Genomic DNA, 13,707 nt, shown 5'->3' on the forward strand with positions numbered 1-13,707 from the left:
AGTCATTAGTGAGTATAGCTTAAAATTCCTTATGAATCTCATAAAACCTTTAATAAAATAGAAATCCACACCTAAACCTGCATAAGAGGCTCAAAATATCAAAGACCCAACTAATGAAGCATTTAAATTGATTTTCCTCGTCGCTTTTTCTTTCCCAATCTATGCATGTAGAGCTCAGGCCAGTTTCGACCCACATGATATCTGTCGTACCCACATCAAAACTGTCCCAGACAAGCGGAAACCGCTGAATGCAACCAAGTCTGCTCAAAAATGCAGTCTCAGGCTCGAGCTCGACTATTCGGAACTCGAATTTGTGGTTGGGCCTCCTTTATATAGAGAGACTGTATATGTATCTGAGTTTTATCTATGCTCGATTTTTGGTGTGCGTGCTCGGTGTACATTTACTCATGGTGGTTCGGTGCATGGACATTCGAGTCTTTTTCTTTATTGATCAGGGAAATGTTTTCGTAATGCCTGATTTGAAATCTCGAAGCCCATGATAATGCAACTCTCTGAAGAGATCACGCTTTTTGTCTCTCAAGAGCCTCAACGACTGTTAAACAAAAACGTACTTTGAATGCGCACTTTCTTCATTTCTTCTTCGACTGCCAACGCAGCATCCCATTGAACCTCACTGATGAAGGGGGTTTCTGCGGACAAAGGGGTTTCGAAAGGGGTTAGGGGCAAAAGAGCCGGCCGGCTAAGTTGCTTGCCTAGTTGAAAGCCGGTTTCGAGAGATCCCTGCGTGCATGCAGAAGTGGTTACTTGAGTGCCTCGTTGCAGTTGCCGGTCATTTTTGTCGGCATAGACCAGATGAGATGGCACAGGGGCGTAGTATATGAACAGCTTTACATACAGATTTGTGAAAAATTAAAAGAAAAAAATATATCCTTTAATCACCATTGAAAAGATAGGTTTTCCTTGCATTTGGCTACGATTGGCGCCCCTTTTCTACTTCCTTGTCGTCAGGAATGCCTTCATTCCTTTTTTTTCAGGGTGCATTCAGGCTTCCTAATTACACAACTCTCTTTTTTGCTCTTATATGCTATTATTCAGCAAGATTTCTCTCTTCGGTTGCACTTGAAATTGCATTTTACCCCCTCCTTTGTCTGCACCCGCTGGCAAATTTAGTGGCACACGCTTTTTACATAAATATGTCTTGTCTATTTCTGTGCAGATTTTCATATTTTCTCATGCATGCATCTTGGGGATGCGGTTGTACTTATAGTTTCCTCGGTTTCAACGGATGTCGTTGGGGACCATTTGCATTTTTCAATTTATGCGGGCGACTTTCCATTTTTCACTCGATTAAGGTGTGTCCCATGTGGATCTGGTTTATTATATGGTTAAAATGATTTTAATAATAGTTATTATTTGATAATTAACTATCAAAATAATTTTTAAAAAATTATAAAACTATGAACGATTTCAAAAATTTCCACACGTTTCGTTTTCAAAAAAGCTCAATATTTTAAAACGCTTCAATAAAAAAACGGAATTTTTGTTTATTTCCAGCATGCCAAATCATTCACCCGCTGCGTGAGCCTGAGCCAAAAGAAAACATACAAGTCGCTCGCCAGATTCACACGACCAAAGTGGAAAGGTACCCAACGTCTAGACAATTCGCACAACAATAAAAAAAATTAAGTCAGGCAACTCGGACTGACTCAAAGCATAATTCTTAATTAAACATAGAGACACGCGTCGCGGGACCCACCGCTAAAAAACGTGCAAAACGGCTGATGAAACTGGCCGACAATCCATATCAGTCGAACCACATTATTAGCCATTGGCGCTTGGTTATCAGTTTTTGTGTAGACCACCTGATAGCATGTTATACCGCATAGTTTCAAAATCCCTCTGGCGGTGATTTAAATTTAGATTGAAGGCGCGCGACTTAGGTACGATTCTTTCGCCTTATCAATGCAGACAAAAGTCAGGACCATCAGGGAGAGATCAGCAGTTGAAAGTGCTGATAAACTGCGCAGCATAAACTTAAATCATAAATTTAGAACTGGTTTATTTTTGGAACGCGACAGAAGACAGACCGCCGCAGAGTGATCAGCATGCCGTAACTGACCTAGAGCACCTGATCAAAGCGTGATCGCGAAATAAAGAAAGAAGCCAGAGGCTGCGCTATATATTTGGCTATATAGTGCGATGCCCACTACCCTGATTTGTTTACTTTCTGTTGCGTTCTTATAAATCAAAATGAGCCATGAATTCGAATTCCTTGAAACTCTTTTAATAAGCAGGCCAAGATGAAAACATTTCGAATGAAATATAATTCTACTGATAGACCATATAGATTTATACTATATAACATACAAGTCTGCTGAAATACCACACAGACTTTGTTTAAATTCTTCTTGGAACGAATCCCCCGATTGCTGCTTAGAAATGAAACTTTATTATATATTATTATTATTATTATAACCCGAAATTATTTTGGTTCTCATTGAAAGTTAAATAAATCAACATACTCGTACTTTTAAGTGGCATTAAATGACATTTATTTTTTGGCAAGCAAAGAAAAGGGGGCTCTTCCGCTGCGGAAATCGAAAAGTCGCAATATGTCTGCTCTATAAATAAAGCAAAGAATTGGCATTTCAACCGATGATCCTTTTCCACTTTGTACGGGGTCATAGGCAATCTGAGATCCCAAGCTGCGTTTTCTTGCGTGTTTTGCTGGCACCGCGTAATTTTCCATTGCAACTACTGCAATCGATACTCGACGATCAGCATTAAAACAAACTTAATTATGCGATTTATTATGCAAATATATACACGCGCGTATATATAGAAAGCCAAAGCTTTCACGCAAACAGCAGCCGCATCTGAACTCGACCACAACTGATCACGTTTTCGCCGGCTGCCTCAGATACTCGTAATCGGAGGGCGATAGTTCCATTGACATCGCCAGACGGGCTCGGCACTAAACACCACGGTATCTATATATGGTAGTACAATTATCTGGCCAGACGGGAGGTGCTAACGCCACAACGTCTGATATCGCATATTGATAGGCTGGCTGGTAGTCGAAAAACAGCAGTTGAAGAACTCCCCAAACACCCTAAAAATAGGCAGACGAAACCTCTTCATTATAGCCCTGTTAATCGCCAAACAAACAGAAAGGTGCCACTTATCAACACACCTGTCGAAGTAGAGTCGAGAGTTTGGCCAGCCGAGTGTTTACTGTGGCTAATGTATTTGGATTGCAAGTAAGTTGCGGTACGCCTCCAAGTCAATGGCGTTTTGTAATACCTTTCGATTGATTGGGTAATTAGTATGGGACAGATTGACTTTACACTTTTTTTAATAGTTGGTAGAAGGTTTCTGCAAGCAAAACATAATTAAATTATTGGATCCTCTTTAAGACATTTCATTACCTTTCTAATTGCAATGAAATGTTGATATTAACCAAAAGGAACACCTGCCTAATTTAATCAACATTTTTGCAAATAATAAAAACAAGAAGCAGAGAGCTAATTGACAGGTTCCAAATTGTGTTATTGAATCTCAGCTGATAAAATAATTTTGCATAATATCTGAGATTAACTTTTTCGGGTTGCTACCTGATAAGCAATTAAAGAAACATTTATATTAACGAACACAAAACAGTGGCGTGATTTAAATTGAGTTTTTTTCTTTTATAATACAATCTTTTTATACAAATACCTCTTAATAAAATTACATATTTTTAAATTAAAATTGATTTTAACAGATTGCTTCACCTCTAACAGGTTGAATCTATTTAAAATACAAATTTTCCGGCTCATGAAACCCAAATAGTGAATGAACAAATTGGCAATGCCAACCTACATACATATAAGCAATTCCGCCTTTCTTCATGATCAGCGACAACGGTATAAACCGATGATCACTATTTCCCCATCCCGCCAATTTGCACTAAAATGTTTATTAATGGTTCCGGTTTATGCGACATTAAAATAAAAGTGAGAGAGAAAAAAGTCAGGCTGAAAAATATGTGCAAACATAGCATCCAATGTTAAATGCGTGCGTTGCACTGGCAAGATTCAAATGTATCTGTAGATGGGCATGTGTGCGTACAGATTCAGATACAGATACAGTGCTGCTTGTAGATACAACTAGAAACGCGTAGACTAGTTTACATGGCCGCTCTATGAGTCAGTGAGATGCAAAATTTCTCAGACAAAATCTTTTTCTGCGCACTTTAGATTTTGGCACAAATTTTGATTCAATTAACCTTCCGTTTTCAGTGAGGTCAGTCTGCAGTCTTGAATGATATCTGATGGTATTCCATTATTTATTATTCTATGACATTTCCTAAGGAGTAGTTCGTTTGGCTGGCCATTGAACCCACATTGAAACTTCTTGGTTTAAGAATTTGCACAAGCTACAAATGTTTATTTTCATTTTATTGTTTGTATGGTGCCAGGTTGTTTCTTATGCGAATGGATATCAATCTGATATAGGCTATTTCCCATTTTCGGTATGTCTAACAATATATTTATTGAAGTAATTCCAATGTAGACTGATCAGTAAAGTATTTGTTAACTTGTTATATTTAACGCATCGCGTAGGTCTCAAATGGGTCACCTTTTGGCTTATCAATGCATGCACATATAAAAAAAATTATAAAAAATGTAGGAATGCAAGGTTACCTGGACAAAAGTGATTGTTCGAATACCCTAACAAATCGAATATCAGGATAAGAAAAATATTATGAATAACACGTTAAATTCTGATGAACAAAAATGATTTAAAGGGTTCTGAAACAAGTTCAAGATTTTTTAACTGACGGGAATTTCAGATTAGTACGAATTTTACTATGTATTTGCAATTATTATTTTATTATTATTTATTACATTCAGATATATTTTTAAACAAAAAACGTTTCTGTTAAATAATAGCCTTATTTATGAATTTATTTTGTATATAGCTACTTCATTAAAAAACACCCCTTAAAAGAGTATTAAGCAGAGATAATCATTAATATACCTTACATATATTTGTATAATTATATACACTCATGTTTAAATATAAATTACAAAAGACTTACTGCAATGCGAACACGATTGTAAAATACAAATATTTCGCATCAAAATAATCAACAGGAAAATGCCTCTGAAAATTTTCCACCCCAACCTAGAGATCAGAAAAGTTCAATGGGTTTATCGTCTAACCTTTTACACTTTTTATTGCTGAATGTTGTAATAGTAAAATTCACATATTGTAGTATTTGACGTCAATCAAATTTGTTTATTTATGTGGGATCCTTTTGTAATTTTTTTTAGTAAGCACGTGTCTTAACATGCGACTTTAAATATTTATATTAATTTATAGTTTTACTTGGATAGGACATACGTTTTTATACTGGTCGTTTGAAAAGTCATTACGGCATTGGCTAAAAGAAAAAATAGCGAAGCAAATGTTTCCGGCGATAATGGTTGCAAACCTTATCTGATCAGTTAACGCCCACTAATCAAGCGGATTGTAAATTAATCAAAAACAACCTAAAAATAAAATTTCCACTAAGTTGATTTTCCACAACGTTTGCTGTTTGCAGGGAATTTATTTTTGTGCCCACACAGATTTTTGGTAAAAGACACCTGGCTACAGTGTGAAAAAGTTAACATTTTATTTATTTAAACGTTATAAAAACTATTGTTATAACTAGTATCGTACTATATTTTTTAAAATTTAGTTATATTATAAAATATACTTCTTTGAATACGTCGTTATTTTTCCGCACGAATTTTTTGCTAAAGCTCTTTTAACTTTTATTGGTATTGTATAGATTTATAAGCATTCTTTTACTTTGTAGAATTATATTATTCTATACAATTATTATCGGGCGTTGATTAAGAACAAATTTGGTTTATGGCGCTATGTCGGGAGATTAATTTGTTGTTGCCACCCAACGGCGCGGCCAACTAAAATAGCAAATAAAAGTCTTCCCGTCTCACTTCCTCTCCTTGTCTTCAATGTTAAGTTCAATGACTAAATTAAAAAGTTTTGTTCTTTCTACTTTTCGTTGTTTCTCCTCGAGAATCACCGGACAAGGTTTAATCAGCCCGACAGTCTGTTATCAGCTCTATATGCTGTGATGGCCTAGTTTCTTCGTCGATTTTGAGGAAGATGGTGCAAATGGGAGGTGCAGAGGTGTGAGCTCAGGGGGAAGGTCAATTAATAAATTTAACAAGCATGAATAATGCATATATGTATGTACATCCAAGGTACATAGGTTGGGAAAGTCCGGCTTGGGCTCAGTAGTGATTTTGTATTTTTGGTCTTGAATAATATTAGTTTTATATAACTTTTTAAAAAACATACAAAAATACTTAATAGATAAGCTTTAATATGTATTTAAAAAACTTTTGCAATTAAATAATTATTTATTCGCAAAATTTGCGACTTGTTGCTTTTGCAAATACACTCTGACAATCTACATATGCTATGTTGGTGGTCTAATCCTAGCAAACATTAAATATTTATAAATTATACCATAAAATTTAAAACATGAGATTAGACACGAGTAATAAACATCAGACTACGTCTTAATTTTGGCATGAGGTAAGTTGCATACCTGTAGCACCTGCTAATCGACTGATCAAGTGATCAACTGATCGATTGAGTGATCGGGCCTAGTTCCGCTTGGGGGGTCAGCAGATCACCGATCGATGGCTTTAAATAGATGTGCCTTACAGAATCCCGATGTATATTTTTAGATGGTACTTTGCCTTCCGGATTTTGTTATTGAACTACAGCAATATCACGCCCACCTAATCAGAGCCCATAATCGCATTAGCCCAGCAAAATCCCCAAGATTTGTCGAGCCCAGGTTTCCAGGCCCTAATCGGGATTCAAGTCTAGCGTTGGCGCCGCTGTCAAACAGGCTGGAAAAAGTCGCTCACGTTGTGGATTGGATTCCCGTGCATTTAGTATAGTGAACCACTATCAGTCAATTTAATGATTTCGAATTTAGATTTCTGGGCAGGCCGGGTGCGATTAGTTAACATTTGTTTTCAGCGTGTCCAGCTCTGGCAAAAAGGCCCAGAGCATCGAGACAGATGAGATAATTATAATTATTGCCGCCTGCACAAACCCACACGCCCCTTTTGCGCCTAGTTTGTATAAATAGACAAGGTTTATGGGTTTGTTGTGCCCACCTCCAATCTGGGATTACAATCCCCGCCGGACTCTGGCTACTAGAAGAAGGTCTCGAATGTTGCTCCAAAAACTGTCGGGATCGGCAAGATTTCAATCGTGGCGATAGGGCGGTGCAGGTGGGTCCGACATGGGTTCAAAGGGGTGTGTTTTGGTGGGCGTTCAGTTGCCTATCGCCTGATAAGCGCCAAACATTTGCTTAGATAATGGACAATGACAGACAAAGTGTTGGCATAAACAAAATATGAAGTCATTATGGCATTCCATTTAAAAGACTGAAGAAATGGAATATGACTGCATAAATGATATTTTAATTTCATTTAATTAGGACCTAATTAATTAAGGATTCATTATATATAGTATAGTATAGTTAAATTAACAAAGAACAAATAAATCTAAAACCAAAAAATATAACTTGCCATTGTCAACAAATCCAACAAAATTCAAATTCCCGTTGCGTTGGCGCCCATATATACATGTAAAATGTAATGTCAAGTGTTATAAACTGTCTGGCAACGCTTGGCTAAGTGTAGACATTTATATTTGAAGTCCTCCTCTTTCCTAGAACTTCTAACATTTATTTAAGTAAATTAGTTAGTACATTAGTACAATAGTTTAGAAATCTAAACTGAAAATAATAACAATTTCTGATATTGAATATCGATAGTCACCGATAACTGTGGACCAATACTGCCTTCCGATTACAAAAACATTAGTTGTCGATAGCTTCAGCAAGCAAAAATTAAATATTTAGATTAGAAAATCCCAAACAAATAAAGACAGCACTAAAATGGTGAGCTATTTTCCAATTTAACCAAATAAAACACCCATTTTGCCGCTTCTCGGTTTGCAATCATCGGGTTTATTTAGACACTGATATTAATTAGAGGACTTCAACTTTGGCTGTTCATACACTTTGAAGGGGAAAACGATGGGAGTGGAATCTCTGGAATTAGTAGTCCGGCAGGATCGGTGGTTCCGGTGACCTTTTGCCGCCCCACGAGTGGAACCGCTGCTTCTTGCCCAGCACCACGGAGTTGCGCTTCTCGTCACGCTGCAGCTGGGATTTGATGCGGCACCTTTCGATCACCGCATCCCGAATGATGGGCGAGAAATCCGCGTCACCGAACTGGGCCATTAGCAGGCGGAAGAAGGCCCAGATCTCGCCACGCTGGGATGTGGGTGGTGGGGCGTAGTGCCGGAAGAGCCATACCTCCGAGTCCGCATCCTGGCCACCGGGCCTGGAGCTGTACGCGTCGCAGACATCCTCGAAGCTCAGGATTGCCTGGAGGATGAACTTGCGGTACTTGGAGAGCTGCAGCTCACAGGTTGCCAACTCGGGATCCTGTCCAGAAATCGGTGCCGGCGCCAGGCTGGCTCCATAGACTTGACGGCCAAAGGCCAGGAGCACCATACACAGGACTATCTTTGCCATCTTCTCCAGCGGTTTTAGCCGTCTTAATCCTCTCGGCCAACTGCGTTGTTTGGCGCCCTGCAGCCCTGCTTATATAGCCACTCGATCCGTAAGCCCACCACCAAAACCACACCCACTAGCACCCACCAGCCAGCAACTTTGAAGTCCATAAAATAATTATAAAACGTTTGTCGTTCGCATTTTCTAAGCCGTTACACACGTCGCTAAATAAATACGAGTGCGTATTAATAAGCGTCTCCACGTTTTCCACACACTTTTCCGTTTTCCCTTCAGACAATGGCAACAAGTGTCATAAATTTTCACTCGCTTAACTCGCTCTTCCCTTCCGAACTCGAGTTTATTAATCCTGCCCAGAGATAAACGTGACGTGCACTTGAAACTGAGACGAGCTCCCCAAACGCTCCTTCCTTATATGTGTGGGGGGGAAAACTCGCAGCCGGAAAATGCCCGACCCACGAAACATTGCAACCCCTTTTCTCCGCTCGCCACTTGTACAAATTGCTCGCTGATTAGCAGGGAAGCGTATGAAATTAATCATATGCAAATATCGTCCACTTTTCTTTTCCTCGACGCGAATTTGTTGCTGTCGTGGGAGTTCTTGGGACCTATGAAATGCTATCCCTAAAGGGTATGATTAGGAAATTCATGTTTGACCCAAATTTGCTTAGATAGCTTGTACTTTTCTAAGAAATTTGAGAGGCATTGCTTAGGCCTTTTTTAAATGAATTCCTCAATATTATATCTTATTACTTATTAACTTTGTCAGACTTGTTCGTTTTTTACTTGGGTACTTTTAGCTTTTGATATATGTATAAGTTTGTATTTTGCTAAGACACAAACAGGGAAGTAAAACAATTTTGTATCTTATTAAGTATAAAATGACAAACCTTATTTTGTAATAGTTTCTTAGCGTTTAGTCGATTTCCCAGGGTATTTTCAGTTGCGACGCCCCTTGCTTTCTGTTGTTCTTAAGAGCTCTTCATTTGGTTGAAGCCCACTTGTTGACGTGTTCTGGTCTTTAATTTACTCAAAAACGTGATGGGTTAACTTTGCTGTGGGCGTGCGCCCTAGTAAAAAATGTAGTATGAACTTAGATTATTTTCTGTTTTCTGAATAACCTACCTTCTTGATTACCGACATTTGGTTTGCCCTTTACAGAAATTCCGCTTCTGTGGCGAAGGCGATTGTCCCGATTGGGTCTTAGCTGAGATCATATCAACACTCTCGAACTTGAGCATTGAAAACTTGGAACAACTTAGCGATTTAGTGGCACAACGAATTTGTGGAGAGACATTTGAGGTTTGTAATTATTTGTTTGAATGCTTTAATATTACAGCCCTTTACTTTCAGGAAGCGAAAATAAAATCGCTGACATCTACTTTAACTAATGAGGGTAAAACCGCCGTGGCATGCATCAATTTTATGCTGACCAGCGCAGCTCGCTATAGCTGTAGCGAAAGCATTTTTGGCGAGGAGATCCAGCTACTGGGACTGCCTAAGGACCATGCCGCAGCCATGTGCAGAGTCCTCCAAAAGCATTCCGCCGCCATACGGCAAACACTTATAAACAAATCTTTTAGGAGTGAGTTGTCTAGAACTATATTAACTCTAGTCATGCATTTATTTTCTTAAATCTATTTACTTTAGTTAACGAACTGGCAAGCGTCCGAGACATATCTACGCCCGGGCAAACGCCTCCAAACTATGCCACCTTGGAACTTAAGATCTCGCAAGAACTGGTCGATGGCCTACCAAAGGATACCACCCATGTTCTTAACATTGATCGCGCCCAAATGAAGGCTCTGCTGGCGGAGCTGAAATTGGCACGTGATGTTATGCAAAAAAATGAAAATAAACCAGATTCCTAAAACTATTATTAATGCTAAACATTTTGTGCATTTTTGTTACAAAATATTATATATCTCGTTGCTGACAAATACAAATATGTTTCAAACACTATCTTAACAATACTAAAACACCATTTTAGGCTCTAATTAGTAGATAAGAAATAAGTAGTCGAATAATCTTTTAAATAAACTATGAATAAAAAAAAAAAATTTTTTGGATATTTCGATTGCTGCCGATAGGTGGAGCTATTTTCGCCTTAAAGTGTGTCATTTAGTTGGGACACCAACCATTCTACGAAACTGGATTCATTCGGTGTCGAGCTTTTAATTTCGCTGTGCGTTACGGCCAAAGCGAATTCATAGGAGGGTTAATTAAGCGACCGTGGAAAAGTGCAAACATTTTAAAATGTTAAAATTGTTATAATAAGTAAAAAAATATATATCTATCATATTCAAGAGATATTTTCCATTTTCTTTAATAACCAGATACTAGAATATAATACTAATAAAATAATATTGCGAACTAAGATAATAAACAATTATTTTAAAACCACAAGGCTTTTCGAATAATTTAATGAAAGTTTGTACATACAGCACCTGTTGAGTACAAGTTATAAATAAGTAAGTGAAAGATAGAGATTTTGGAAACCCTTAAGTTTGTTTGACGCCCAATCTTAATTCCACATCTTAAGACTGAATTACAAATTCTTAATTTAAAATTTAGAAATTTTATTCACATTCTGCCTTGGGTTAACACTTCATAATCTGAGTAAGTAACTCGACTAAATATTTCTCTTATTTTAAATTATATTTTTAAATTAGGTTTTTTATTTCCAAAATAATAATCAATAAGTTTTATATAATCTGGTCGCTTTACCACAACATTTTTTCTGAACCCCAGTTAATAGCAAAATCTCGGTCATTAATGTCATCAAAAGCCAACCACAAATTTAACCCTTTTCAGCCAATATTTAACCCAAAGCAGCGACACTCGTATCGCTGCAAATGCTCCATGAACTGTATCAAATTTAATCAACTTCCTGCAGCATTTTTAGTGCCCATGCAGCCTGATTATTAATTATAGCATAACGTGCGGCGTGGGCAAAGTAAAATTTGTTAATAAAAGGTCGGAAAAAAGAACCCTTTTCTTTGGGAAGAGAGAGGTAAGCGTGCTTCAGGTTTCCACATTTGCTTATCATCCTTTTGCTACGGCAATTACCGTCGCATCCTTTGGCCATCTTCCTGCTTCCGGTTATTAAAATTATATGCAGTGGACAAGGGGGGGTGGTAAAAAACGAAGAAAATTTCAATTAAAAGTATAGAAAAAATAAGAATAAATTAATTTCACTTGCTTGCTGTTTCCTTCCTCAGTGGATTTTCTAATTATGAGCTTTTGCAGCAGCTGCAGAGGTTAAAAGTTGCCTTCTTTTTATAGCAAATTTTGTTGTATTATTTTTTCAATTAAACTTGACCATGTCAAAAGTGAAAAAAGACGAAGAGAAGTCCGCGACATTTTTTGATTACTGCGCATTGCTTTTTTTTATTTTTGGTTTATTTTCCATATTTTTTCATTTTATTTTTCTGCATTTTTTCTGCTTTTGGCCACATGTTGCTGACACTTGCAGCAGCCGTTGGGCTCCAACTTCCCCTCCTTCCTGAATTTCTTTCCACTTGGAACTTTGATTTATGATGCCCAATGAAGGAAACTCAGCACCGCCCTGTTGGCATTGTCACCTGTTCTTTAATTAAATTTCTCCTCAAGGTCTCAATGAACTGCTGCATTGATTTCAGCCCCTCCTACCAGCATTGTGCAAATATCATATCGGATGGTAAATAAATGTTCCTCGTAGCTCTGTCCCAATTACCCCGGCAACTATTTACTCAGCATTTAGTTGGCGTTGCCGCATTCTCATTTCCGACCTTCGTTCGCGCAAAATGATATCTAAACATTCGACGGTGTGACTGTTTGGCGCAAAATTCGTGTAAACAAGGCGGCAATGTCAACAGAAATGGTTCACATAATATGGTAAGGAGGTGAGGTAATTGTGGGCTTACGGGGCAGCTGAAACAAAAAGGGAGGTGCATGGGATGGGTGGATTGATTAGTTTCAAATTTATATGTATCATTAAATTTATAATGATTTTTAAATAATGTATATTTTGACTTATGATATATATAATATATATATAATATAATAATATATATAATATATAATTATTATATAATATATAATAATATTCTTGCTTTTCAGAAAATATTCAAAAGATCTGTTTGCATTAAAAGGTTTCATTGGCTATAAATGTTACAAATTTCAAGTTATATTTACTATTATATAATGTTAAGTATGCACTCGAACTTAATTAAGATCGGCCCTTGCTAGAGTATTCTACTAACCTGGGATACCGTAACCCACAACCGATTTCGTCTGCCAACGCCCAAACATGTGTACCGTTCTGCGAGCCCCACCCACCGACCCTTCCCAACCAGAGCCCAACTCCCCAAACATTTCAAACATCCCAGCCATCCTGCGAAGGGCTGTCGCATTACGCGCCTGTTACCATATCTTTACAACTGTATCTGCAGATCGTCCTCCACGCACTTGTATGACAAAGCACAAAACTTAAAAACCTTATGCATGTGATTTGAGGGGTGATTTTGTTTGGGCGGAGGACACAAGTGTTAGCCTTTTATCCTGCGGAGTTTCAGTGGTGGTGGAGGCCGGAAATCCTTCTTGTTGTTCGGTTGCTGCTTCCGTTCCGGTTTTTAGTTCGACGATGATGCGATGTCGCACCCCTGCGATGATTTTTCGGGTGGTGGCCACCACTATTCGCCACCCCCTTGGATGTCCTTCGCTTAGCAGGGCAAACGGGGGAATACAACTTTTTGACTTTTTCAATTTGACTTTCTGTGTTTTGGGTCTTCCTCGACGGGTTACCCTAGGCGTAATAATGAAATAAACGTTTCGCTAAATGCCCACGTATTTTGCACTGAGGGAAAGTGGGTTGCACGCTGGGTGGTGGGAGTGGATCTCATTCAATTAATTCGATGGGATTTGGTTTATGGTCTCATTGTGTGGAAAAATAATTCTATTGGAGGCTATTCGGTGACCACAAACGATATAAACAGAGTTACTATGAGCAACTAAGCCAATTTTACTGAAATTGATACAATGATCATGCAAATTTTTGGTTGCTTCTTTTCATACATTAACAATGACAAAGTTATGAAACTCATTTGGAAAATTCTCGTGTTGAAGTTATTTGGGATTTTGAC

The 13,707-nt window shown here is 38.0% G+C and overlaps 2 protein-coding genes across 2 annotated transcripts; one reads left to right on the forward strand and one right to left on the reverse strand.

The window, feature by feature from the left end:
• The first annotated feature begins 7,838 nt into the window (after positions 1 to 7,838).
• Positions 7,839 to 10,557, forward strand: LOC6738043 (COMM domain-containing protein 4). Its single transcript, XM_016171482.3, has 4 exons — positions 7,839 to 7,945; positions 9,746 to 9,886; positions 9,938 to 10,169; positions 10,235 to 10,557. The coding sequence occupies exons 1-4, from the start codon at positions 7,943 to 7,945 to the stop codon at positions 10,453 to 10,455; spliced, it is 597 nt and encodes a 198-aa protein (XP_016031867.1). The 5' UTR covers positions 7,839 to 7,942; the 3' UTR covers positions 10,456 to 10,557.
• Positions 7,992 to 8,665, reverse strand: LOC6738042 (leucokinin). Its single transcript, XM_002084821.4, has one exon. The coding sequence runs from the start codon at positions 8,585 to 8,587 to the stop codon at positions 8,105 to 8,107; it is 483 nt and encodes a 160-aa protein (XP_002084857.1). The 5' UTR covers positions 8,588 to 8,665; the 3' UTR covers positions 7,992 to 8,104.
• Positions 10,558 to 13,707: the final 3,150 nt, after the last annotated feature.

This window comes from Drosophila simulans, chromosome 3L, assembly GCF_016746395.2.
Source record: "Drosophila simulans strain w501 chromosome 3L, Prin_Dsim_3.1, whole genome shotgun sequence".
NCBI lineage: Eukaryota > Metazoa > Arthropoda > Insecta > Diptera > Drosophilidae > Drosophila > Drosophila simulans.

Excerpts from the sequence above, each read along its gene's own strand:
- LOC6738043 (XM_016171482.3), top strand. Across the intron at positions 9,887-9,937 it reads TTTGTGGAGAGACATTTGAG|GAAGCGAAAATAAAATCGCT; the intron begins GTTTGTAATTAT and ends CTTTACTTTCAG. Across the intron at positions 10,170-10,234 it reads TATAAACAAATCTTTTAGGA|TTAACGAACTGGCAAGCGTC; the intron begins GTGAGTTGTCTA and ends TATTTACTTTAG.
- LOC6738042 (XM_002084821.4), bottom strand. The coding sequence starts at position 8,587 with ATGGCAAAGATAGTCCTGTGTATGGTGCTCCTGGCCTTTGGCCGTCAA.